At 38.8% G+C, this 26962-nt stretch overlaps 2 protein-coding genes across 2 annotated transcripts; one reads left to right on the forward strand and one right to left on the reverse strand.

The window, feature by feature from the left end:
* Positions 1 to 6791: 6791 nt before the first annotated feature.
* On the reverse strand, positions 6792 to 7199 carry LOC139144059 (trace amine-associated receptor 7g-like). The gene has a single exon (XM_070714709.1). The coding sequence runs from the start codon at positions 7197 to 7199 to the stop codon at positions 6792 to 6794; it is 408 nt and encodes a 135-aa protein (XP_070570810.1).
* Positions 7200 to 9329: 2130 nt separating this feature from the next.
* Positions 9330 to 24059, forward strand: LOC139135304 (cysteine--tRNA ligase, cytoplasmic-like). Its single transcript, XM_070702649.1, has 16 exons — positions 9330 to 9365; positions 10806 to 10986; positions 12581 to 12776; positions 13621 to 13773; positions 14335 to 14475; positions 15001 to 15089; positions 15907 to 16141; positions 16670 to 16798; positions 17231 to 17464; positions 18235 to 18332; positions 19113 to 19302; positions 19666 to 19734; positions 20446 to 20527; positions 21179 to 21327; positions 22062 to 22205; positions 23007 to 24059. Exons 1-16 carry the CDS (start codon positions 9350 to 9352, stop codon positions 23127 to 23129), a joined length of 2229 nt encoding a protein of 742 aa, XP_070558750.1. The 5' UTR covers positions 9330 to 9349; the 3' UTR covers positions 23130 to 24059.
* Positions 24060 to 26962: the final 2903 nt, after the last annotated feature.

Genomic DNA, 26962 nt, shown 5'->3' on the forward strand with positions numbered 1-26962 from the left:
TCATGTGACCGAGCACACCCTCGTAACATGCATATTTATTTTCTCACGTGTCGTGGTCACATGTACATGATGTAGCATGAACGTAATATCCACGCGTGTTGTTGCTAATAGCCGCTTGTGCATATCTATCTGGCCTTACTCCAAGTACCGATGTCCATGCTACAATACTCAGGTGCAGCCAACGAACAATGCATTTTTAAAAAGGTCCTTACTATGAGTATAAGATATATTGTGCATGACAAATAATGTGAATTGACTAATTTTAAGTCAAGAGGGTAATTAACTAGCTGTTCATAATTTGCCCTCCCACAGAACATTTTTCGACTTACCCTCCCACACTCAAACTTCATTTTTACCCACTCCCACTTATTTTTGCCTGTTTCCCCTCCCCACTGTGAATTTTTGAAGCTCCCTCGCCCTGTGGCGAAAAAAACTTGCCAATTTCCCCTGCCCTGGAAACAATTCCCCTCAAAAAGTTTTTCGCCAAGCCTTGTCCCCATGACAATCAACCGATATCCGCCCTGCCCTACAAAAAACACTACAATTTGCTCCCCTACCACTTTAAAAACATGTCCCCTGCCCTAGCAAAATTAAAATTTCCCCTGCCCTCAAAAATTGCTCCTGGAATAGCTTTTTCGATGAATAGCTCCGGTGGGTACACCACAGGGTTCGGCGAGCAATATTCGTCTAGAAATTATGAATATGATCAATAAATGTCTTGTATTAAACTTTTTTTTCATTATACAAGCCTTACCTGTGTCTAGTGTGTGCCTATTACTTTACCCTAGCTATCTGTGGATAGTATTTCAAAGAAAACAGTCTATATCTGTTAATTGCCCTCCCTAATCCCCTTCATTAATTTGTTCTGCCGATCGCCAACGCGGGGGCTTATCGCCCTGACCAAATAACTCGTTAGCAGCTCATAAGGTAGTAGACGGATCTGCTAACGAGTTATTTGGTCAGGGCGATAAGCCCCCGCGTTGGCGATCGGCAGAACAAATAATGAAGGGGATTAGGGAGGGCAATTAACAGATATAGACTGTTTTCTTTGAAATACTATCCACAGATAGCTAGGGTAAAGTAATAGGCACACACTAGACACAGGTAAGGCTTGTATAATGAAAAAAAAAGTTTAATATAAGACATTTATTGATCATATTCATAATTTCTAGACGAATATTGCTCGCCGAACCCTGTGGCTGCACCTGAATACTGTGGGCATATAGTATATATAAGTATCAAAACATAAAATAAATTGAAGGAATAAACATCATCAGACCGCCGAACTAATGGCAGGCTGTTGCGTTGATCGTGGAGTGAACGCCTTGGCCAGCCAGGAACTCAGTTGCCGAGAAAAGCCAGGCGACCGGGGACCAGTCCAGTGAACATCCATAGGCAGTTCTATTGCTATTACAAATTTATATTATAAAATAAAGTAATTTACATTCAGTGCATACATTTTTTATGTAGGAAAATATCTCCTTTTTGTCGAAGTTTTTCCACTTCCTTTACTTAAATGCAAAAGTGACGGAATAAAAGTATAGCTACTGTAGCGTTGTAAGCTTACCTAGCTGGGCCATAAGAAGATCAAAAATAAGGTAAAAAACAAGGCTGTGGATGTTTCCTACAAATTTTATAAAACAAAGATTACATACTGTACTGCGTCAGAAATTGTAACTATCAATACTCGCTAATCCGGATATATAAGAAATATTACACTATATCTTTTTCAATACCAGTGAATTTTGTCACGGTGACGTCATACCCTCAGATTATTATCCAGAATAGGCCTTTATATGCTGGCATATGTTTTGTACCTCTACAAATTCACTGGCATCGCTAGACTTAGCTGTGGGTCCATAGCTTTGGTGTTTTCAGACGGGATTCCTGCCTTTTACTGGCTGGTTTTGACTTTCACGATTTTAACCAGCCCGGCCGTAAAAGGCACGAATCCCGTCTGAAAACACCACAGCTATGGACCAACAGCTACGCTAGACTAGCCCACTTGTCGCTTTGCGTGTTTTTTTGACAGATTGTCAACTCATTCCGTCACTCCCTCTCTCTTATTGCTGTTTTTATCTTTTTTTATCTACGCTCCGGATATGATTACGGCCAGGTTACGTGATCGAAGGACTTTGCTTATGTCTTACACTACTCTTAGGTCGAAACAAATAAATTGTGCTGTTCCGATAACATGGTTTCAAAAATAGAGTAGGTAGGTCGGCAAAAAGTTAATTTTTCCAAAATACTTTTATTTTCAAATATGCATTTTTCAGGGGTTCAGGGCGGTCAATCACTGGCCACAACATTTCCAGAAAAATGTATCATATGTATAAAAGGGAAAAAAAACATAATAGACATCCTCGTTCAAGCAAAAATCAAATGCCAAGTAACGAACGTGTGATTTTACGGTTTTTCCTTCCTTTTTTTTCACTTCCGTGTTTACGTATAGCTCTTAAAAGTTTAAGGTCGGCAGGTAAAAAATAGGGTAGGTCGGGTTATCGGAACAGCATAATTTTTTTTGTTCGGCCTTATATAAGTGTATTATCAATATACTTAGCAAGATTAAACAAAATCCTTCAAACATATGTCCAATAATTGTGATGATATTTTACCAAGCATACAAATTACCAATTAGCTGGCGTTACAATACCAAATGTGTTCCATCACAGTTGAATCTTTGTATTGTTAATGTAAATAACACATTTTCCATCAATTTTTGTCCAGTCGATCCTTTCGTTTTCTATGTCCTTTCTTTTGAAAGTTTGTTCAACTTTCATTACCTATGGTCTACTTGTCCTATAGTTTCCGTCAAATCGCTGCATTTTCAATTTACAGAGCAAATTGCATCAGCTTTGGTCAAGTCGATCAGGACTTAGGTGCTTACTTCGATAGCTCTTGAATTATATTCAAATGAGCAATGTTGTTGTCAGGAAACTGCTTAATGACCTTAAAGCTTCAACTCCGTCATACATCGCTCTGATCCATACCTGTAATAAGATCTGTAAGACCTAATGTTGTCTCCCCAAGAATATCTGATTTCTGAACAAGTGATCACGCACATTAGCGTTTCTTCTCCATTATACGCCCTCTTGAATCGATACATTTTTTTGGCTATCACAAAACGAAACACTTTGAACAAATTTGATTCTGACCAGATGAGCCGTTCTCGAGATAAGCTTATTGGGCCTATAGACAAGCAGTCACAGACTTACATACTGTACATAGGTATTAAAATCGATACAGCTCGTGTGCGAACTGCCAAGTGTAGCGCCCTCATCGGCCTTTTCTTTTTTTCACAACTGAGCTTCAACGACAGAGAGACTTTCTCAAAGGGTTCCACGGCGGCAACATTTCTGATTTTTATTTATTGTGCAAGGTACATATTCAAAAACCTAACTTTGCATAGTGTGTACCCATTTTCAGATCGATCCCACCTGCAAATTTGAAATCTCGATGACACCGGCGCACACACTGACATATAGACAGAGGCATGCTCCCTTAGGTAAACACAGGAGTGGAGAAAAAATGAACTCACGACATACATCAAATATCATATCAAATGATTTTTAATGAAAAGAAACCAAATGATGGATGAACTAAATAAACTGAGCGTGATCAGAAGTTATAAAGTGAACAATAAAGAGATAATTATGGTTTCATTAAAAATTGCATAGACACGGCCGAATAATTTTTTGGCTTCAACCAGCTTGACTACGAACAGAGTTCTACACACACAAGTCCAGAAATAGCCATGAATAAGACGCTACGGCTGACAGCTCCTGAGCGATAGCTCACGAAGAATTTCGACGAAGAAACAGTTAAATCGTAGACGCTAATACAGCGCGAAACTCCCAACATTAAACATTTCCCAAAATAATTTAACACACTCAATGGACCTTCAGCGTTTCCAAGGAGGGGAGTCCACATACAGACATGATATACAACAGCATGAAAGTCCCACCATGCACCTCTAGTACGTATATCCAACTTGTAAGTCACTGTAACACACTTACCATAACTGTAGTGTTTAAAAGAAGAGCAGTCAGGACCGTATACATAAGTCCATGTTGTATCTTCTACGCCGTAAATTTCCAAGTTTTCACTGGAGCTGAATTCACAAATGGAAATCCAACGTACACGCTCGCGGTTTTGTACAGGTTCGCCTGCTTACAGAAGACAAACCATGTTGCGACGGATGGGCTTTCATGCAATCAAAATAAATAATTAGTGGCCACTCCTGGTTACGCTAAAAATGAAAAAAAAACTCTTCACTTTGTAATAATGCTATATTCGCGTGGTGAGTAGACGATAAAAACGCTACCGTAACAGTATTTAGAACGCAAAAAATTTTCAATTCTTCTAAAATGTCTTCTTGATGTTATACATCATGTGGTTTCAGTGAAAACAGAGAGAACCACTTTAAGCCGAACGTTTGATTAGGATATGAGCAAGTTTGAGCAAAAGTTGAAGTCTTCCAATTTCGAGGCGCGAACTATCTTAAGTTGCCATGTCAAAAATGCTTTTTGATTTAGGAGAAAGGTTAGTAACTATATTTTGCTTACTTGACAGTCACCTGCACTATATATAGCGACTAGTTGGCGCGCAAAGTACACAGACAGAACACTTTTGCATACCAATTTTCAAGACAGATATGTCGAGACATTGGAAACAGAATTGATGCTCTTAATAAATCACGTTCTTGCCATTAACTTTTGCGAAGTAGATTTACCCCCATGACACTTTCCTTTTTGATCATTTGTTCATATGATTTCTTTTCCTGAACAGATATCACGTCAGTCTCCGACATATATATCCCTCAAAAAACCACTCTCTCATTTTCAACCTGCCTATTGCAAAATACTAAAACTGTTTCTCAAATATTGCCATACACAAAGTCAAAAAAAGAAATACAGGCTTTGAAAATATGTTTTGGTCTCCGAAGGGATGAATCGTATAACACCAAAGTATCTGTTCATGTAGCTGTCAATCGAATACTATTGTTTTTTATTGTATTATAAGTTTTGTATGCTATAGATAGCAGCAATAGACAAAGAAATATATGAGGTCAGCAGTTCGTATCCCTACTAAGAATGCGCCTCCAGGACAGATATTCGAACTCTCGAACTTGTACACTTCTTTTTTGATCTACCAATTGTGGGGGCTCATTTTAAAGCTCAATAGTGTAAGAAACATTTTCACCGTCTTCCTTTTTCGAAAATCGATATATTTAATTGTATTTTTCTCCATAGAGTAACACTGGGGTGGCGGCCATTTTGAATTTCAAATATCGGTAAATCTTGGGTAATTTGTTTCTCTTGTGCGAAAATTTGCACGGTGACCCTGGAGTTTTATTCTTGATTTTGAAAGAGTTCGGTTGAAAGATTCCTGAGGAAATTTCGAGCACAAGTTTAAGCGTTTCACTTTCTAGGCACATACTTTGTAGTTTGAGATACTTAGCAAAGGCACCTCATCTTGTGATTTTCCATGAATTTGTGAAGTCCCGTTCTTAAAGAAAGAGAGAAAGAGGGATGATGATTGTTTGTCTTTGGATCTTAATTCATTGAGAAGATTCCTCAAAAAGTTACTTGTCAAATGTACGACTGGCAAGTTGATTGCTAACCATGCATGTAATTAAGATATAAAATTATTCCTGTTCAAAAAACAGTGCAAAAACTGTCATAGCATTATCGCTGATGCTTACAAGTTTTTAAGAATCAATAATTATTGAAAGCATATCTTTATATCTAGTACGAAAACCCCATACTTTCCCATAGGCTTGTAAAACTTTCAAGACAGTAATGGCAGCATTGCGGCATGTGTTTGCATGTCTACACGTATGAGTCATCGGGGAGGTTGACTCCGAACGATTCATGGATAGTCCCTTACAATAAAACTGAAGATAGCCGGTTATAGCTTAATCCATAGACGAAGTATTTTTACCTTCGGAAATTTTTGGCCTTCGCCAATAGGACGAAGGCTGAAAGCGAAGCATAGGATCGAGTATGTATAGAGTATCTTTTTCGCTCGAAAGTTAAACTTCTCTGGTGCCCTGTACTGTGAATTCTCTCCAGTGCAGATTTTCTTTCTCACGAACTGGACGGAATTGACGACTGACTCAACGAACTCACCATCTCATAAACTCAGTCAATTTTGATGACACTAATAGGAGGTTCTCATTGGGATAATGGTGTACCATCCTTCGATGGCACTTCGACCAAACAAATATTTTGAAATGACACCTAAACCGGGGCAGAGTTGGTCGACTCCCGTACGGTTTCCATGGGTTCCACAGTGGACGTTGTTTTACAAGGCGTTGCAATCCGACGATATATGCCTGTCGAAAATAGCGGCTCATGAGTCCATACAATACCGGGTTTATGGAACTTGAGACCAAGAACAGCGCCGAGCAAATTATGTAAGCTTCTTTCGGATAGGAGCCGTCGGAGTCGATAAAGTTCAGAAGCATATAAGGACTGAAGCAAACTAGGAACGATACAAATATCACAGCGGACTGCTTGGCCAATCGAACTTCCACAGAACGGTCACTATTTCTGTTTTCAGGGTGACAAGCCGGCACAGGTGGACCTGAGTGTGGCTGAATCTTGACTTCTTAACGGCAATATAAATCCCTAGGTATGCAAAAATCGTGCAAATAAAGGGACTCCCGATGCCAAAGATCACCATGAAGTTAAAAACTGTTGGGTTGTCAGTTTTCGTCAGTACACAGCGCGAATATTGCGATGAGAAACCGGCAGACGCCAAACGACCCACCATTGTGACGACAGGCGTCACAACAGGTATGAGATGGCGATCATGAAAGAGACGCTTGAGCGGTTCCGCAAGAACTCTTTCGCCGGGCACATGGGGCAGACGACGGAAAAGAATCGAAACATGGGGATGGCGGTCAAATGACACAGCGAGACACCGGTGAAGATGAACGACAGGTTTGCCGTGATGACACAGTAGCCGTGATGGTAGGGCCAGCTGCCACTGATGTACGAGACGAGGAAGAACGGAGCTACAGTTACGAGAAACAGGAGGTCGGCAACGGCAAGGCTCAGTAGCAGAGCGTTAGCACGAGTCCGTAGATGACGGAAGGCCAGGATGGACGTTATCATCAGTAAGTTACCAGCATAGCCGACCAGAATAACACAAACAGCAATCAAGGCGAGAGAATTCCCTGCTGTATTAGCCATGGCACGGAGCAAAGATGAGACCTTACTTTGCCGGGGAAACAGATCCACAGATAGTGATCAAACATCATTTACTGTGACCGTAGACGCTATCATTGTCGTCGTCGATATTGCTAGGCAACTAATCAATGAATCATTACGATGATAAAAAGGTGGCCATGGGCAAGTCCACGCATTCGCAAATACTTTAGAATTACACGTGAGCTGCGATGGAGAGCGAATTCGCCCTATGTGAGAACTTTAGCCGTTATGGTAGGGCCAGCTGTCACTGATGTACGAGACAAGGAAGATCGAGCCACAGTTACGAGAAGCGCAATGCATAGCAACAGCAAGAGGGATGCGAAAACGTGCTAAATCGTTGAATCAGTCCGTGTGTATAAGGGTACAGAGTGGCGATAAAAGCGCGGAAAATAAACTAAACCCTAAAACAAAACAAAACGAATGACAATATTTGGTCTTACGTGTTATGTGGCCGAAAAATTACAACGCCATGAATTCTCATGATACTTCAAGGGGAAAGTCTCAGTCAGAATGACTGATTCCCCCGTACGTTCGCCCGAACTTCGTCAGTCGAATTAGCAGATTAGCAATAATTAAAGGGAAACTGTCGTCGGAACTGCGCCTGTGCGAGTTTCTTGTTTAGAAACAATGTGTTTCTTGCACGATATCTAGGTGCACATCATCATCGTAGCTGCAACATTTAACTGTAGATTATGACAGACGTGTTTTTACTTTCATCAATCAACATCGTACCTTGGATCACAGTACAGTTTTTATAAATTACATTGGTCGTCTGGGTCCCATACGACCTTTGAGCGCAGTTCCGACGACTGTATCCCCGGTACATTAGAACGTTTGGCCATTGATATTTTGCTGTGGGGAAGTGTTGTCCTTTCCATCACATAAGCTTAATGACATCAAATTTGCGGCGGGTGGCCCATATCATTGTATTTGACTTCTAAGATGATGAGCAAAGCTTAGGATTTTATCACAAAATTTTCAAGACTTGCAAGACTTGAAGAAGAACCGAAGGATGCGTCCTGAATGCATTCATATGATGATACGATTTTTGGATATTTTTCTTTCCTCTTCTTCTACTAGTAGTTAAAAGGCAATGTTTTTCAAACAAGTTGCCATGTAATTTTATTCGTTCACTCGAGACAAATTCACAATTATGAAGATTTGCTTTATTTGCCATTTTGTTGGAATAAATTCATCTTTTTTCAAAGAATGTTTTTTCTTAATACTAATACAATATCTGTCTAATTCCTCTAACACCCATTTTAACAACCAGTCTTCTTGCAACACTTTGATAGAATATATATCGCATTGGTAATGAACCGTTGGTTTCATCACATCTCTCTCTCTCTCTCTCTCTCTCTCTCTCTCTCTCTCTCTCTCTCTCTCTCTCTCTCTCTCTCTCTCTCTCTCTCTCTCTCTCTCTCTCTCTCTCTCTCGTAACTTTACAAATTTGAGGATTTCGAATAAAAGCGGTCGGCCGCCGATAATTAAAAAAATGGTATGGCTAACGAACTTCACCGCGTTCAACCTCTAACCCCGTCTTTTAAACGACAGTTTGGAAGTCCGAAAATCCGATGTTGAGATTTGGATATGAATTTCCTCCGGACTCTATAAATGGCTAAAATAGGTAGTTGTCCGGAGGTTCGAGCCACTGACAGATTTTTCAAGAACAAACATTGGGATTTGAAACATGTGAAAGAAACCCGAATGGCGATTGAGTAAAGACGGGTACACCATAACAGGGCAACTAAACTTTGCTAACGATACTCTTGTAAGCGGAATATGCACACGATAATTAAAATAGTAAAAAAAGAAAAACAAAAAAAAAACATAAAAAAACAACAAAACAATAAATCAAATTTATGCAAATACATAATAACTCCGACTAAATGAATTTAGTTTGTCACGAGCATGCTTTATTTAAACACGGGCCCTAACAGTTTTTAAAATGAACGAAGTTCGGATCATCTAAGGTATACCGATTCCACTTATATATGCCAGTGAAATACTGATTTCTCTCTCGAATTTATCGATAAGATCGACCGGTTTTGACTCAGGGTTAGTGTGACCTTGGTGTGTGGGGTCAGCGCATCAGCGCCCTCAGCCATCTCTTCCGGTATTTCATCACGCTTATGATGGCGGACACCGGTAAGTCACTTGGCCACGTCTTATGGTTTTACGACATGTTTTAGGGCGCTGCCACTTCGTTAGAATGGTTCTCGTTCCAATTATGTTTTGTTAGCTTGCAAGCCTACGTAGAAATGCTCCACGTTTGTTGATCACGGAAAAGATGTTTGAAAGTGGGTCGGTGCAGATTTGACATATGGACGGCTTAGCGTCCAGCGCACAGCGTCCCATAGAGTAGTGTGTTGGCTCTCTCGTACATCTCAGGTCATACATACAGTCATTTCACACTGTGTTGAGCGATCCTGTGTTTGTGTAGCCCATGAATGTAATTGCAAAGCCGTAGACTAAGAAACAATGACTGCACAAGTCCCATCAATGAGCAGTGTACTCCAATGAGTTCGTTTTTGATCTCTAATGATAATAATATGGGGCGCGCCTTTCATTCAATCTGTTCAAGGAAACTAAATGGCATGTTACACAAGCATGATGTAGTCTGGTGTAACCACTGTCCCACAGTGTCGTACATCAAATTCAGACAACCCCAACAAAAATGGTAGGTGGTAAACCGTAACAATCTTTCTGTTCTTTCAAATTAACCCATCCACAATAGCTGTTTCTAGCGTGTCTCCCCAACCAGGACAAAATATTTTAAGACTGCTTCACCCTCTTCATGAAAACCACTTGTATTTATGACCCCCATACACCCAGTTTAACCTCGTGATTTACAACCACAAGCAAACAAAAGTCCTGTGATACCTTAATGGTAGAGTCTGTATCCGATTTTGCAACGTCACATTTTCCCTTGTTTCAGATGAGTGTGCAGATACAAATTGTTGCTTTTTTTATTAAATTGTTTATCTGTTCCGCACACATCAGATCATTTGGTTGTAGTAAATTTTACCACAGACAGTAGAAGTGAGACCACTGTCTAAGATTTCACCCATGAAGTTTTTTGAACAGGAGAGCGTGTGGCTGCAGTGATGTTGCCTGTGGCTTTCAATGACCTATCACATTGAAAGATAAAACTTCCCTGTCCATACACGACATGATGTATAAGAAATTTGAATCAAGCGTAGGTTGCATCAGTATGTAGCTATGAGTATAGCTACAGTGCATTATTCACTCGGAGCACAGGAGAGGCTGTGTGGAGAGATATGGCTTTTCAAGCAATTTCAATCAATGTCCAACCATCGTTTTATTTGTGATTTTCTATAAGATTATGCTATAGGTTTGATGACCATCTGAAGTTTCACCTGTAACTTCTAAACGTAACAATTACGTTATATGTGGAATATTGCAGAGACGTGTGCTTTATTTAATTCCAAGTCCCATTTTCCACACATGGGTTGAACCAACCTGTTGAAAACAATGAGAATGTTCCAACTTGCACCCACATGTAGGGGTCAGGGGTGCAATGACTGATGTATTTAATTTTTCATATATTTACATTTAATTCATCAGCAAACAAGAAGAGGACTCAGCCGGCATGGAACCCGCCGGAGGGAGACAAGAGACCGCAGCTGCATCTGTACAACAGTCTGACCAGACAGAAGGAGCCGTTTATTCCGCAGCATGGCAACAAAGTACTGTGGTATAGCTGTGGTCCAACTGTGTATGATGCCTCCCATATGGGCCATGCCAGGTATGTGACGTAACAGTGTTTGGTGATCAAAGAGTCTCATCAGAAATGTTTTTGTTCAAAACTCTGTGAATTTGCACAAGTGCAATTCCATACTCAGTCAGTAAGTCAGTGTAGCTGAAAATGTCATAAAAGATGCACCATTGAAATCGTTTGTTTTAGTGCCAGTAGCTTAAACTTTGGGTGATTTTCTTGTCTGCTCCCCAAAGTGTGTTGAGAAACATAAAGTTTTCAGCTTGTCAACTCAGCCCATACATGTGTTGACTGCATTGTTACCGGTATTGTTGGACAAGTGAATACTTACCCGGACTAGAATTCAAATATAGACAATAAGGCCAAAAAAAAGAAAAGAAATGTTTCTGGTCAGCGCGCATCACGTGAACAACAGCGCATCACCCTTTTTATTCCTGTTTGTGGCCGGCGGTGGCTGACACCAAACCAAAATGGCTGAAGAGAAAGAGAAAATTCTTTGGGGGGCATGATCAGTGACTGCATGAACAGTATATATGTGACTATATTGATAAAACTATAAAGCTGACCCTCCTCCCTCCCTTGAGGGGGAAAATAAATAAATAAATAAATAAATGCGCGTCGCTGCACCATTTATTAAAGAAAGACCTGACCAGAAACATTTCTTTTTTTTTTTGGCCTAACACTGCATTTTTCACAGATAGATGCTGTGGTGATAAGCCAGGTAGTGGGTGTTTTAACATGCGTTTTGGGAGTAGAACAAGAACTTGCAGTTGACATGCAAAACAAAAACAGTGTAAAAATCATCAAAAGTTTACAGCTTTATGGGCCATTAATAAAAATATTGTGAAGACTGTATGATGTTATAGTATACCGTAAAAACCCTATCAATTTTACCACTTTTTTAATTCGACATTGCAGCTATTTTAATGTGTACCTGAAAAAGACAGGCTATTACTAATGCAATATGCCATGGCTGGTTACTAATCTTGACATCTTGCAAACTCACATTTACTGGTACCTTTCACCCCATTTCTAGTAGACACGTCCAATCTGGATGATAAGGACAATGGGTGCCACCAAGTATAGTGGTGAAAGGGGTGTGGTAACAGTTGTAACCCCTTTACCATAATGGTTTGGACCAAATCCATTGTTACAAATGGTGATAATGGATCTATTTACAAGGAACTGTGGGAAGGGGGTGGGGGGTCAATATATACCAATTTGTTGAGGTTAGAGAACATAGTAAATTATTTTTGAACAATGTTCATACATTTCTGCGGTCTTCTAATATCAAAGGAAACCAGTAAAAAGTTTCAATTCAATTCAATTCAATTCAATAGTGACTTGGGAATCCTAGTCCTACATGTGTGTTGGTATGGTCAGTCAGCATAATGTCTGAAACAGAAATATGTAGCTATCATATCATTTATGTATCTGAACCAAGAATAATTTCCTATTTACTTTGTTTGTGAATATAGATTTCCTCTTAAGAAAACTGGGGTTATGGTAGTTGACAGTAAGGTTTCATTGCTTCAAAGGGATTACTTACTGAGAAAACCTTCCTTACGTTTTCATCATATGCATTGCTTTCTGCACTAACAATTACTCCATTCAATTTCTGCAGGTCCTATATTTCCTTTGACATCCTACGGCGAGTCATGAGTCAGTACTTCAACTATGACGTCCTCTACTGCATGAATATTACCGATATTGATGATAAAATCATCAAACGTGCCCGGCAGAACTATCTCTTTGAAGAGTACAAGAAGGCCATGAAATGTCCAAATGGTTTATTAAAAGATATCAAAGAAGGAAAGCAGGTGTGAAGATTCTATTCATCCATAATTTCATGAACGCTCTTTTAAGTCAAATTGGATCTGGTTTAACCCTTTGAACCCGGCTCGGACAAAAATGTCCGCATGATGTCTTAGGGTACCAGGGGGTCAGGGTGCAAAGGGTTAAACTTTTCAGGCTGATTCACCTCCTGAGATAAACAAACTAGATTTCCATGACACTTTCACATTCTAAATATAATTCAATTAACCCTTTGAGCGCCAAAGTCAATTTTTGTTGCTTCTTTAAAATATAGCCCAGTCAAGTTTTCTCAGATTTTTGCCAAATTTTTGATTAAAAACTGTAGCCAATGAAATGTTATGTCCATTTGGTCCAAAATTATCAAAAAATTACAAAAAAATTTATAAAAATTGGTAGCATGTTACACTAAAATTTTGGTGGAAAAATTACAGCACTCAAAGGGTCAAAGTTCAAGACAACATACAACATCAAGTATAGATTTTGATATCTAGTTGAAATCTTTGTTCAGACTTTACAGATGCATCAAATGCTTGAAATGTGCAGAACGTCGAGAAGTGATCTTGCTTTCAAAAATGTCATTCTTGCAGGCATACACAGTAATCTCTGTGGAGAGAGAGAATGAAAACATTTCACTGAGGGTAAAGAAACGCTTCAAGATTGTATCACCCATTGAGTATCAGGAAAAGCAAAGTTGCCAGAAAATTATACTCTCGACTGCCTCTTTGTGTTTTAAGTTTTTTCTGGATGTAGTGAGTGCCACAGGCAAGCAGTATGATTGATGATTGGAACCTAATGGCACCAAAATCTACTTCAAGTTCAAGATCATAGCTTCTATGAATTTTATTTCAGAACTACACTGACAAGTTTGAAAAAGAAACAGACCCAGATAAAAGGAACATGCTGGAACGAATTCTCAAGAAAGTGGAGGGTGGGAGGTCAGATCTACAAACGCATCTGAACAACATAAAAGAAGCAAATAATGATAATCAAGCCGTTATGCAGGTACTGTGTGACTCAAAATTCTTTGCTCGTGTCTTTTGCTATAGCATTTTCTCTCTAATCTTTTGTTATGAGGTTTTCTGATGTGGTCTGTGATAAATTCGTACTGTGTATATTTGCGTGTTACTCATTCTAGACCTCCATGGAGGTGTGTCAAGTCACACAACTGCAAGCCGTAGGTTTTGAAAATGATATCAACCTGAAGGCGATTTCATCTTTCAAAGGTGCAATGGCCATGAATTTTCTATAAAGTATTTCATAATTTGTATCGTAGCAAAAGAAGTTTATCTGTTTATTTTTGCTCTCTGACTCTAGTTGATATGCAAAATATTTTCCTTGCTAAGGCAATGGATTGTACGTAATATTCAATGTTATTGTTGGAAAATAAATTCTAATCCGGACCATGATCCATGTTGAAACAATAACATTGGACGTAATACATGCAGTTTGACAAGCTGAACACTAGTTCAACAAGAAATGGTTGTTTTTTAAGTACAGAAAAAGTACAAGAAAATTCATCAAAAGTAACTGCTAACGGGGCTGTACACCTTTCCCTATTTGCAGAGAGTTGTGGAAGAGAGCCGGGATGTTTTAGCAGATTTACTGGATGGCAGGAAGGGACATGAAATCACAGATAATTCAATATTTTCATCGTTACCTCAACACTGGGAGGCGGAATACCACAAAGACATGACAGCTCTCAATGCAAGTAAAAATATTCATTTTCTTGACTTGTCCATTACAAAACTAAAAAAAATGATTTGGTTATATCTTTAATCAATCATAAAATTAACTGAAATATTGGTATTTTCACAGGTAAATAGAGTTTTCACAGGGAGGTACTTATCAGCTGATGATAGAATAATTTCGATTGGTTCATTTGTATGGCATGATGTAGGTTAGCTGACCACAAAGGTCACTGATTGGTTGAGAGCAAGCCCAGTGATTTGAATATCAATGAAAATATATGTGTAACAATTCTGGGAAGTTACCAAATATACTCTCGAAGTGTGTGTCTCCAGTCGTGATTTTGTGTATCTCCACTCATGTGAATTCGGGCAGATTAAGTGAAAGCCAAGTGTTGAGGGATTTGTCCCTCTGTGTAAGTGGTTTAATACAGTCATGTAAGTGGTAAACAAGCCATGCCTGTCAATGTTCCTTCACATGCCGTCTGTGTGATAACTCTGCATACAAATGTATATTCACTTTACTGTGTTTTCTGTATATTAGGTACTGCCAGCTGACGTACTGACGAGGGTCAGCGAGTACATCCCAGAGGTCATCGAGTATGTGAAGAAGATCATAGACAATGGCTATGCGTAAGTCAGATCACTGCATTATGACTTTTTTCTGGTAAGAAATTTGGTAAAGAGTTGAAGTTGACCATTTGCTACAGGCAGGAGTATGCTGTGTTTGGCAGGGCTCTGTGTTGACCAGTCGGTGTTTGTGTTCCAAGCAGCAGAGTAACATGCATGTGGATGACATTAACTGACTTACAGCAAGACTTTCATCAGATCCAGTCGCCTTGAGCTGGATATCACTTGTGGACTTGAATACAGAGACATGGTGAACAAACCAAAAAATTACTGCTCTGCAGAGAGGTCCCTCTGTCCATCTGGTATTATTCATGTTTTTGCATGTATTCAAATTTTCCATTGAAAACAGCAATATTGGATGAAACCAATATTGACTGAAGGGTTTGTAGGCTATTTATTTATTTATTTATTTATTTATTTATTTCACTTTAAAGGATTACCCATTTCCATGCTCAAATCGAGTTAAAAATACCCAATAAGGCTGTAATCTCCCATTGGGTCCTAATTAAACACACAGAACTAAAATCCAATAAGTGTTAAAAAAAACAATGAAGTCAAATAGCAGACAAATAAAAATATAAATAAAATATTTAAAAATCAACAAAGCAAAGAGAATTTTTTTTTGATAAAAATGATGCTATTACAAATGAGTCACTGTTATTCTGTATTGACCTTTGCTTTACGTTCACCTTTGTGTGTACACAGTTATCAAATTTTCACAAAACGTGTAACATCTACCATTCCAAAGATTCCTTCTGCCTCTTCCGTTTTACCTTCACTTGATTCAGCTGATTATGTCCATTATGATTTCCTTTTTCAGATACGAGTCAAACGGCTCCGTGTATTTCTCAGTGTCGACCTTTGACTCTGCCGAGAACCACAGCTATGCAAAGCTGGTACCGGAGGGTGTAGGGGACAGCAAGGCCCTGCAGGAGGGGGAGGGTGATCTTAGCATCACCCAGGACAGACTGGATGAGAAGAAATCCCCCAACGACTTTGCTGTGTGGAAAGCTTCCAAGCCAGGTGAACCTGCATGGGACTCACCTTGGGGAAAGGTGAGAGGTCAAAGGTCATTTACACCCACTGTGTATTCATCGTGCACAGAATACAGATAAATGCTTTACAAAGCTTAAAAACTGTGAGCTTTTGGTAGAGGAAAATGTTTCTCTTATTATGAAGTGAATCTGGATGCAAAGCAGTTCTTTTGGAGGGTCTTGCAGGGGTGAGCAATTTATTTTCAGATTCACTAGCCCTTGAGCTAGTTTCAAAATTGGCTCATTAGCCGTGGCCTTCTACAAGTCCACTAGTCAAAATTTTAGTACCAAATGAATGGTCAACTAGTTCATTGATAAGTAGTTATGTGGAAACAGCAAGACTAGTCTGTGATATCAGTCAACTTTGACCTCAGCAAGTCAGTAAATTCTTGTCTTTATCAATGCTGAAAGAAACCTGTCCGAAAGCCTAGAGAGGATGGCCTAGATGTTCAATCCTAAACACGAGACTATGTAGAATACAGGGATTATGCATTGTAAATACATTAAAAAAACTTGCTCACAGATTTTTTTCATTACTTTTTTCACCAGGGTCGTCCAGGCTGGCATATTGAGTGTTCGGTAATGGCAAGCTGCATTCTGGGAGAATCCTTGGACATTCACACAGGGGGAGTTGATTTGAAATTCCCTCACCATGACAATGAACTTGCCCAGGCTGAGGTAGGTACACATAATGTTGAAATACAATGAATGTATAATTTGCAGCAAGTGTGCCGAAGGTCAAGGGTGAAGTTCATGCTCACAGTCTGGAGTCCTGCTGCCAATTTTTTTTTGTACCAATAATATGATGTTGTCATTATCTCTATCCAGTAGGCTGTAACTCTCTCAAGATGAAAAAATTGCTACAATAATGGCTTTTTGTTTTCATATGAAAATTTAGTACTGTTGTGAAATTTGTGATGCACTTGGTAATTTTTTGTGGTGATATCATAACTAAAGCTCTCTTGGTACTTTAACCTGTCAAGAATATGGAAACCATGAGTAAATTTTGAAACATCAATTTATTATCTGTACATCAGGAATTAGTCTTGAAATTTGCTGATTTTTATTTGACAATCATAGTGCTTTTACCAATGTTCTTTTGTACCATAGGCTTACTATGGTAATGACCACTGGGTTAGATACTTCCTACACTCCGGACACCTGACGATAGCCGGCTGCAAGATGTCCAAATCGCTGAAAAATTTCATCTCCATCAAAGACGCCTTGGAGAAGCACTCCTCCAGGCAACTCCGGCTGATGTTCTTACTCCATTCCTGGAAAGACACCCTGGACTACTCCGCCAATACCATGGAAAATGCTATCCAGTATGAAAAAGTCATGAATGTAAGTGTGGCATGGGACCGGACATGCTATAGCGATATCTGGAGAAGAATCCGCTGTTTGGTGATTTAGTCTGTGTTAGTAAGGTGCTGTGGATGATAAAAATATATCAACATACTGAGGAAATGTTTTGCAGTCAGAGGGAGGGGATTCTATCCATCGCGATCATTGTTTGCAAATTAACACTGAGTAAATGCAGTGTTTGAACCACAGAAACTGCTTGTTAGTGTGATAATTAATCACCATACAGGCTTTTGAAATAAAATATTTATTACCGGTATTCAAAATGGTTAGTGGTTTAAATATCAAACATAGATATTCAGAAATATATCACAGTGTGTCAGTGGAAAGTTAAAATCATAATTTCTTTGTGTGATTATCACATTTCAGAACTCTTGTTTTGGGTAGAGTGTTTGTCACGTTCATGTTTTCAATTATCCATGGTATCCATGTAAAATATTTGAATACAAGACGATTATTATAATGCATGGGAGATTGGAGGACTCCACAACTGACATGACTGTGCTTGTAAGTCACAGTGAAGTGTTCTCATGCCTCGCAAGAGGGCAAGCTCTCTGGTTGTGCGCGTGACGAAATAGTTGACAAAACGGCCATGTGTCAGCCATATCGGATCGACTTGCAAAACATAATGATGTCACTTTATGTAAGGGACTTCTCCAAGTTAGAATTCTCCAAGTTACAATCAAAGCAATCACAAGGAACTGTGACCTTGACCATGATTAATACCGTGTATTTCTGTTTCGCCTTTCCAGGAATTCTTCCTCAATGTCAAGGACATTCTCCGCAATGCTGCTCCTGGACCTGAGAAGTTCTTGAAGTGGAACCAGGCTGAACTGAAACTTTCTGAACAGTAAGTTGTGACATTCACTCATTGCTTTCTTTGTAAGATACACAGGCAAGACTAAAGGACACTGCATCTGTATTGAGCCACAGTACAATTTATCACTATATTAGGGGGTATGTTTGTTCCAGAGTATTCATTTATTATGAAAGACCACCACAGGCAAGCACTGGATTATACCTTATGGGAGATGGGTCCACTGTTGTTCAGGTGTGCTGCTGTTCTGGTCCTAGATGATCGTAAGGCATAAAAATATCATTGCTGTCTTTTTATAAGTATTTTGATTCTGTGGCTAATGAGTCAGCCAAAGTGACATATGTGTATCCAGATTCCCTGACAGTTTAGCCATATCTGATATATTCAGATTCCCTGGCATCTGAGTTCACCCCATCCAACAAATTTATACTCTATGTAGCATTTTGACGACTCAGTCTGATGTTGCTGTGAAAGAGAATATTTAGTCAAGAAACCTGGCAAATGACTTGTACAGTCCATGTGAAAGTTGAGCAATTTTCTGCCATAAATTCTAAGAGTGATTCAAGTCAAGACTATTTGATGATATTTTTTACAAAACAGACTAAGAAAGTAGAGAGTACTTCTGACTACTGACAGATTATTCTTACTTTTTGACAGCAAACTGAGGATACCAATTGTGATATTGTCTATAGGAGTGACTAGCCCCCTAGCTCAGTCTACTGATAGCTGGCAGTCTGTTTGAAAATTTCAACCAAGGTTATTCACATTTACCTCTGTGACCATACGTGCTTACTTTCAAATTTTGTTTTGTAGATTTCAGCAAGTCAAAGCCGATGTAGAGAAGGCCCTGTGTGACTCCATTGACACAAAGTCGGCCATGGACGCCATGAAAGAACTTGTCGGCTACAGTAATGTCTACATTAGAGACAGCAAATCAGACAAGCAGTTGCCAAACAGTATACTTCTCAGAAATATTGCGGCCTATCTTACACAGATGTTTAAGGTGAGTCAAGGGTCAAAGGTTAACCAAAGGTCAAGGGTTACATTAAGGAGAAAAATTGCATAAATATGACTAAGTAATTTATAGTACACAATTATTTATATTCAAGTTTCAGCCTATTGCTTTTCATACTATGTACATGGTACAAGAAATTTGTTACAGTGGTTAAAATTTTTCCTCGAAATTTTACAAGCTAAAGATGGTATTATCTGCTCAAGATCCTATCATTTAATTTTGTTGTGTCAGTCTTCAGTCTTGGACAACGGCCATAGAGATTTACAGCATGTTGATACATTCATAATATTCCACAAAAAGACAACATTTCAATAATATTCAGTGTTTTTTACATGTTCCCAAACTTCGTAGATTTTTGGTGCCATAGAGGGCGATGAACCGATAGGATTTCCAATGGGTGCAGGTCAGAACAACACAAATGTAAGTTCCAAGTATTTCTCATGTAAATTTTATGGTCAGTTTGTAAATTCATGAAACAGTGTTTGAATGATTCCATACTCTGTACACTATTTTTATTTCGGCAAAGTATGAAAAACACACCAACTGGAAATTTTCACGAATTTTCTACCTTGCAAAAGTTTGCAGCAAGTACTGGTACAATGAATTCACAAGCTAATATGTGTAAAGTACAAACACAGACACCTAGATAATGAATGGACGAATATAGTCAGTTGTGTGAAAACCATAGGCTGAGAGAGAGAGAGAGAGAGAGAGAGAGAGAGAGAGAGAGAGAGAGAGAGGAGAGAGAGAGGGAGGTAAGAATTAGCGCTGATTGTAAAAAATCTGTTGGTCAAGATGCCACCCATGATCATCAGCAAGAGTCTCAATCTTTTACCCGGTAGTGTTGCTTCAATGTACTTTACAGGAATATTTTATTCACTTCAAAGCACAGAATCATTTGAATCATCCAATCATGTGTTTGTAACCATGTGACGAATATATGTATGATTGTGTAGACATATTAAATGTGTGTCTATGTTTATAAAGGATAGTCCATTACAATATTAGATTTTATGTCACATTCGCCTTTGCTCCTTCTTTGAAGAACTTGATGAGTGGATGGGATGACTCAATTTTGACGTGCCAATATTTTGGAAAAAGTTAATGCCATGTTTCATTTCTCATACACAGCTTGAAGAAACTGTCATGCCATACGTGAAGGCATTTGCTGATTTCAGGGACAGTGTACGACAAGTAGCCAGAGAAAAGAAAGGTAAAATAAAGACACCCCTTCCCCACCCCCACTCCTTAGGACATACATGTGAACTGCCCCTGTGTTGATACTAAGGCGCTGATTACCAGTTTTCCTTCCTTTTCCTTCCATGGAAATTGGGAGCTATCTTCCACAGTTAACCCTTTCACTTTAGTAGAGCCCTATTGTTGTCTTTGACAAAGTTGGACCATTCCATTGTTTGGAGGGAAGGGAACATATACACTTACTTACTCTGTGTGCACTGGAAATCACAATATTTTTATACAGTCTTTGATTCAGTCGAGGGATTTCTAGAAATTTCCTTTAACCCTTTCACTACTAAAGTTTAGTAGAGCCCTATTGTTGTCTTTGACAAAGTTGGACCATTCCATTGTTTGAAGGGAAGGAAACATATACACTTACTTACATTGGTGTGCACTGGAAATCACAAGATTTTTATACAGTCTTTGATTCAGTTAAGAGATTTCTAGAAATTTCCCTTAGCTATATACCAGTACATGTAATATGTAAAATTTTCACAGGTCAAAGAGGACTTTCTGGATCTGTGTAACTTTCATTTGACCAAAAAATTACACCGACTTGCACACTGCGGCTCTCTTCTGATAACTGCTAAGGTTACTTCAAGAATTTATGGGTTTTTTTTGCACACAGTCGTGGAAGTCTTAAAGCTGTGTGATGAACTTCGAGACGACGTCTTGCCAGAATTAGGAGTGCGTCTTGAAGACCATGAAGGCCAACCCACTGTTGTCAAATTGGTGGACAAAGACATTCTCATGAAGGAAAGGGAACAAGCTAGACAGGTTTGTGTTGTCTGCATATTTGTATGTTCCTAAAAGATGCCAACAATTTTGTCTTTGAACAATTGTTCGGTTTGTTTGTATGTGAAGGATTATCATGGTTTAATATCAGTGCTGAAGTAAGAGAATTTCAGCATCAAGTCGTATGCCATATGAGATATGCAGGTATTTGATTAATAGAGGGTCAAAAATGACGTCCCATAGGGCAAGTTTGGTATTTTTCTATTTTTTTTTGAAAAATATTTGGATCAGAATCTGGTTGCATGATAAATTAGTGGTCAACAAAAATTGACCTTTAACCCCTATGCTATCATCACGGTGGCACCAATGTCTTCCTGCTTACCAAAGCTAATATGAACGTGTGTACATTCTCACTGGAATTATCTGGCACCAAAAATAGTACCGGAAATTCCCAGCGTTCAAGGTAGAGGGCAGTCAATGGGTCAATTTCAGTTACTCTTGTATGTATACCAGCAATGTGTGTCTGTGAGTATACACCCAAACCTCAGAATTCCAGTGCATCATGGTTAGGATGTGTATTGAAATATCAATATTTTAATTTTTAGCTGATTTCAAGAAAATATTTCTGGACATGGGAAGGACCTAAAACAGTGACTTATTTCATCAGAAAGGTCCAATGATAAAAGGAAAATTACTATTGTAGAGTGCTTTGAGCATATCTGTCAATTTGATCAAAATAGCCTATTTTAAACTTTTTGGTATTTTTTTTTTTGAAGCTTGCTGAAGAAAAGCAGAGGAAGAAAGAAGAAGCCAAACAAAAGGAGAGAGAAAGGCAGGCTGCGAAGGAAGCACAGCGCCGGATACCGCCCGGAGAATTATTCCTTAAAGAGATGGATAAATACTCACAATTTGACTCAAGGGTGAGTCGGAATATTTCTTCTAATTTCAACACTGGTAGCATGCTTTGCTTGTTTCATGCCTATGGTGTTATTATATGTGTTTGCTCATGTTTACTGACACTCACACTGAAACTAGACTAATCTTGACTTCAGTGAGAATATCATAACAGACTTGGAAATTTAATGAAAGCAATATTCCATTGCATTTTATCACTTTGAAATTTCATTATTTTCCTGACATCAATGGAATAATAGCATGCAAAGTTCAATTATCTGTAGTTCTCCTTGAAGGAAAAGCGTTGTTGTTTTAATTACTCAGACATGACCCCCATGGCAATTTTTCCTCTTATCAGGGTCTTTTGTATCATTGAAAAGTCAGTTAAATTTGTATCTTGCTTGACATATGCTGAAAGAGACTGAAGATAGTTTGCGCCTCACTTTCTTCAGTGAAGCTTTCAACCATTCTCTTACTGAATCAAGAGTTCAAATCAAGGATTCCCAAGCAAATTTTGTCATTGGAGAAAACAAATTTTCTATTTGTAACCTTTCCCAATATTTGAAATTCAAATAGCTGCTCTCCACGGCAAAATATAAAAAAATAAATTATCAAAAGCCATTTACATTTAGTCCATGGTTGATTTTCAGGCATTTTATGTAGACGTAGGAAAAAAAAGAACATTTTTGTAGTGCATACATTGTACAGTAAATTTGCTCTGTTAATTACCCTGAGGTTTTAAACCTGAAATGCCTGATATGCGCATCAGTACTACATTTGCATTGCGTTGGCTACCGCATAATTACGAACTTTGACCTTTCTTTCAGGGCATTCCTACCCATGATGCAAAGGGAGAACCACTCAGCAACAAGCAAATCAAGAAACTGACAAAAGCTTACGAACAGCAAGAAAAACTTCACAATGAATATTTGAAAAGTCAGCAACAATAATTTTTGACTGAAATAAAAGAATTATTTAAATTGTATAATATTGCCTTTCCAGTTCACACTTATCTGATATGCCCACAGGGACCTGAGGCATCACATTTTATGTGTCAGTTATCTTATAATTTGTGATAAATAAATTTATTTGTTGTTTACATATTGATATCATCAGAAATGCATGAAGAATAGATGTGTACTGTAGGTTTCTGTGACATGACTTAGAAATAAGCTATCATGAATTCCACATCCAATACAATACCTATACATATACGTCACACTAGAGTTCAACTGTGCACATTGAGCAGTAACCGTACCTCTATGGCTATTTATATTTTCCTTCTGCCCAAACTCTGAACAACTCTAAAGAAACCAGAAATGAAAGCAACAAAAACAACATACACAACAACAAATAAGTATCTTCCAATTTTATTCTCCATTAACAATACTTAAATGACATCTAAAAGGTGATTTCTGAGGTCCCTTGATGCTCCATGAACCATATTTTATGTTCCTTTGTTAGGCACGTATCCTCAATTGAAAATGCCTTTTATCAGAATTTTAAAGGAAGATTTTTTGTACACCAAGCTGCCATCAAGAGAACTATTTGTAAGGTTGACAAACTAAAAGGTCAAGACAGTGTATTTACTGTCTGTGAATCCAAGACCTGATTTGACCAGTTCACTGTTTTGATACCTACCAAGTAAGACCATTTTGCTCTTCCAACAATTGTGCTACCTCCCCCTAGAAATATAAGGCTTCAGATTTCCTGCTATTGCTATGGTCAGTATTCATTTTCATGCTTTCTGTTCAACCATGACATTTTGTAGCAAGCGTTTCCAACACTTTTTGAGTCTGAATGTCAGTTATGTCGAAGACTAGATCTTGCTTGTAAAATAAGGGCACCAAATAAACCAAATAAATTATAAATTCTCTGACTGTTGTGGGTGCAATATGTGGTTTGATTTCATCAAAATTGAATGGAAGACTCTGAAAGAGGGCCACACATAGTTTAGTGATGGGTACTTGTTTCGGGGGGGGGGGGGGAGTATTGTAGCTCACATGGCATCTACCCTGTATAGTGCAATTTATACAGCAATTGAGGCTGCAGGCTACAGCCTGTTAATAGATAGCAGAAATTTTGCTCTAAACTGTTAATTAGCAGATTTTTACACTAAGATTGCCATCCAATGTTTAAAACTAAATAAAATCTCTCTGTCTTAAACTCACACATTTGCTTTTTCTTTCACCAGTTTTATCTGTTTATATTGCGCATAGTTTCCATCTCAAAGAGAGGCTGGTGCACAGGCCGGACAGGCAGGACGTCCAATATACTTAGCGTATACCCCTTTTGTATACTCCTAGTATATTGGACACCCTGCCTGACCCGCCATCCGTCTGGCCATCTGTGACATACACAACTCATACACATACAGCGTTTTTATCTAGTGCTGCTCCTCAGAAAGGAAGCTCAACCCAGATGAAATACTAACTCCAGGTGCGCCAACTAAGCTGTTCGTGCAGAAAGGTGTTCGTGCGCAATTTTTCAGCGGGCGGGCAAATTTCAAAACTAATCAGAGGGCAGGGAGAAAAAGTCAGTATTAACTGTGGGCGGTGAAGAAATTTCATATTTTCAGTGGGCGGACAGAATATTTTTGACAGTGGGTAACGGAAAATACGGAGAGGGAGGGGAAAGTTGTGCTTGATAGAACTTGTGGGGAGATATAAGCGCCTAACTTAGAGGGGCGCAATGTTCTAAGGTATAGTACTAGCTGCTTTCAAGGTTTTGCGCTGTCTTTGATTGCCTAGAGGACATTAAGTGGACAATGGGGAATGTCAGTAGTGGGGAGAGGGAAGTGGGGAGCTTGAATTGTTGTGGGGGGTGGGGAGCGGGCAGACCATAGATACTGGAGGGCAGTGGGCGTCAAAATTCAGTGGGAGGGCATTTTTCCCGTGTATGCTAGTGGGAGGGCAGTTACGAACAGCTCTAATTTCCCCTCCAAATTTTAGGTCAAGGTCAAAAAAAAGTAAATTCGGTATATCAACCTTCAAAACATGTTTTGTGATGATTTTGCGAAACTGATGAAATCTACCAGTCGGCGGCACCTGTAACTCGGTTTTAGTGATATCAATGTTTCATAATTACAATTTATTAAAATATTATGAAAATGTCATATTTTTAGACTACTAATGTCTAGTTTTCCTGTGGCTGATGTAGGTCTTATTAACACCCTTGAGTATCTTCATATAGGTGACATCAAGTAGCTAAAAAGAAATAAACAAACACTTCATATTCTACCCAACAAATTCAGCTTGATATATTAGCATATCTTTCTTCTCTTTTTACCCAAATCAACATTTAAAAATTGGGGAGACTAGCAAAACAAATTACCCAACATATACGGAAGTGATCATATATGAGTAATAAAACCAACACACATAAACAAACAAACAAACAAGGAGTCTTAGTACCTGTGGTGTATGTTGCTACATCTTGTAAACATTCTGTTGTGGTGTATGGCTCGGTATGACTGATAATTTTATGCCAACTTTTTTATTTTATTTTGGCGGTCAAGCAAAATGAGTTTTGTTTGTTGTGTTTTTAATACTGCACACGGTCCTTTAATTTCAAAAAGGACACAACACAGCTATCTTGGTTGCTGTCATGTACGAAGTGAGTGGTTTACCTCCATCAATCCAAGTCGATTACTACTCGCTGCATGTACCGGGTATTCATTTGGGCAACTGACAGGGAAGTTATGTTCCGATTGATCTACTGACATAAAAACACACACACAAACAAAAAACAAAAGCAATTTTTATGCAGCGGTAGGTAGCAAAGATGGTGATCATAAGTTTGCGAGGGGGCGGTGTGTGGTGCATGCATTCCTGCTGTACACTTGAACGGGTTGACAGTCAGCGACGCGACGCGCAGCTGGGCAGCATCAGCTGTACTGTTGCATGTGTTGTACTGTGCACATGCACGAGCGCGAGCTGCTAAAATGTAGCGATTTTTCTAAACCAATCGATACAAACGCGATGTGGTTTGGTCCATTTTGATTGCGGAGGGTTATCGTGTGATTAATGTTTAATCTGCACTTTTAATTGTAAATAACAGGGTCCAAATTGGCTTCTCGTGTTAAAATTTAAATTTGTCGAGAGTAAACTACATGTTTTGTCTGTTTTGTATGTCTTTAAATACACTGTAGTTGCTGCTAAATTTTACGTCGAAAGCTGGTGACCCCATATATATTAATTGCCGATGCCATCGGTTGTAGGACAAATCAGAAGCATTCTCCACGATGACGTAACGGGAAAAGGTCGTCTGCTAACATCTGAACTCTGTTTAAAACATCTTGTCCGTTTCAAATTTCCTTTCGTATGGTCATGCAATGTGCCTGTGCCTCCGTCCTTCATCGCATCGAATTTACCGAAACGAGTAAACGTCCAGTATTCCTCCTGATAAATCCACAAGGTAGGGCGCTCATTATCTTTTATTTACACGTTAGTCTCCATAAACATGTGAATCGCAATCAAACAAGTGTAGAGCCAGCACAACAATACATCAATTTGTGACAACATTCGCGTAGCTAGTTCTATTTGTTCCAATTTTATGATTATCAGTCTCGTGAATTTTGGAAAGAAAGAGAGGATGCAATCTTCCAACCTGCTTAGACAAATTACTTCCCTTTCAAATCAAATGCAAATGGAAAATGTTACCCTTGGTGTCGAAGTCTATTCCTCTAAACCATTGGTTCATCATGTAGGAGTGGAAACGACTGATGATCACTGCCAGATATAAATGCCATTCAAAACTTTGTTTTTTATGTACATGAATTGCC

The sequence above is a fragment of the Ptychodera flava genome, chromosome 1 (genome assembly GCF_041260155.1).
Source record: "Ptychodera flava strain L36383 chromosome 1, AS_Pfla_20210202, whole genome shotgun sequence".
NCBI classification, from domain to species: domain Eukaryota; kingdom Metazoa; phylum Hemichordata; class Enteropneusta; family Ptychoderidae; genus Ptychodera; species Ptychodera flava.

Bases quoted from the DNA above. Each gene is read 5' to 3' on its own strand.
- LOC139144059 (XM_070714709.1), bottom strand. From the start codon at position 7,199: ATGGCTAATACAGCAGGGAATTCTCTCGCCTTGATTGCTGTTTGTGTT.
- LOC139135304 (XM_070702649.1), top strand. The intron at 12,777-13,620 runs GTGTGAAGATTC...ATTTTATTTCAG, and splicing joins ATATCAAAGAAGGAAAGCAG to AACTACACTGACAAGTTTGA. The intron at 16,799-17,230 runs GTAGGTACACAT...TTTGTACCATAG, and splicing joins ATGAACTTGCCCAGGCTGAG to GCTTACTATGGTAATGACCA.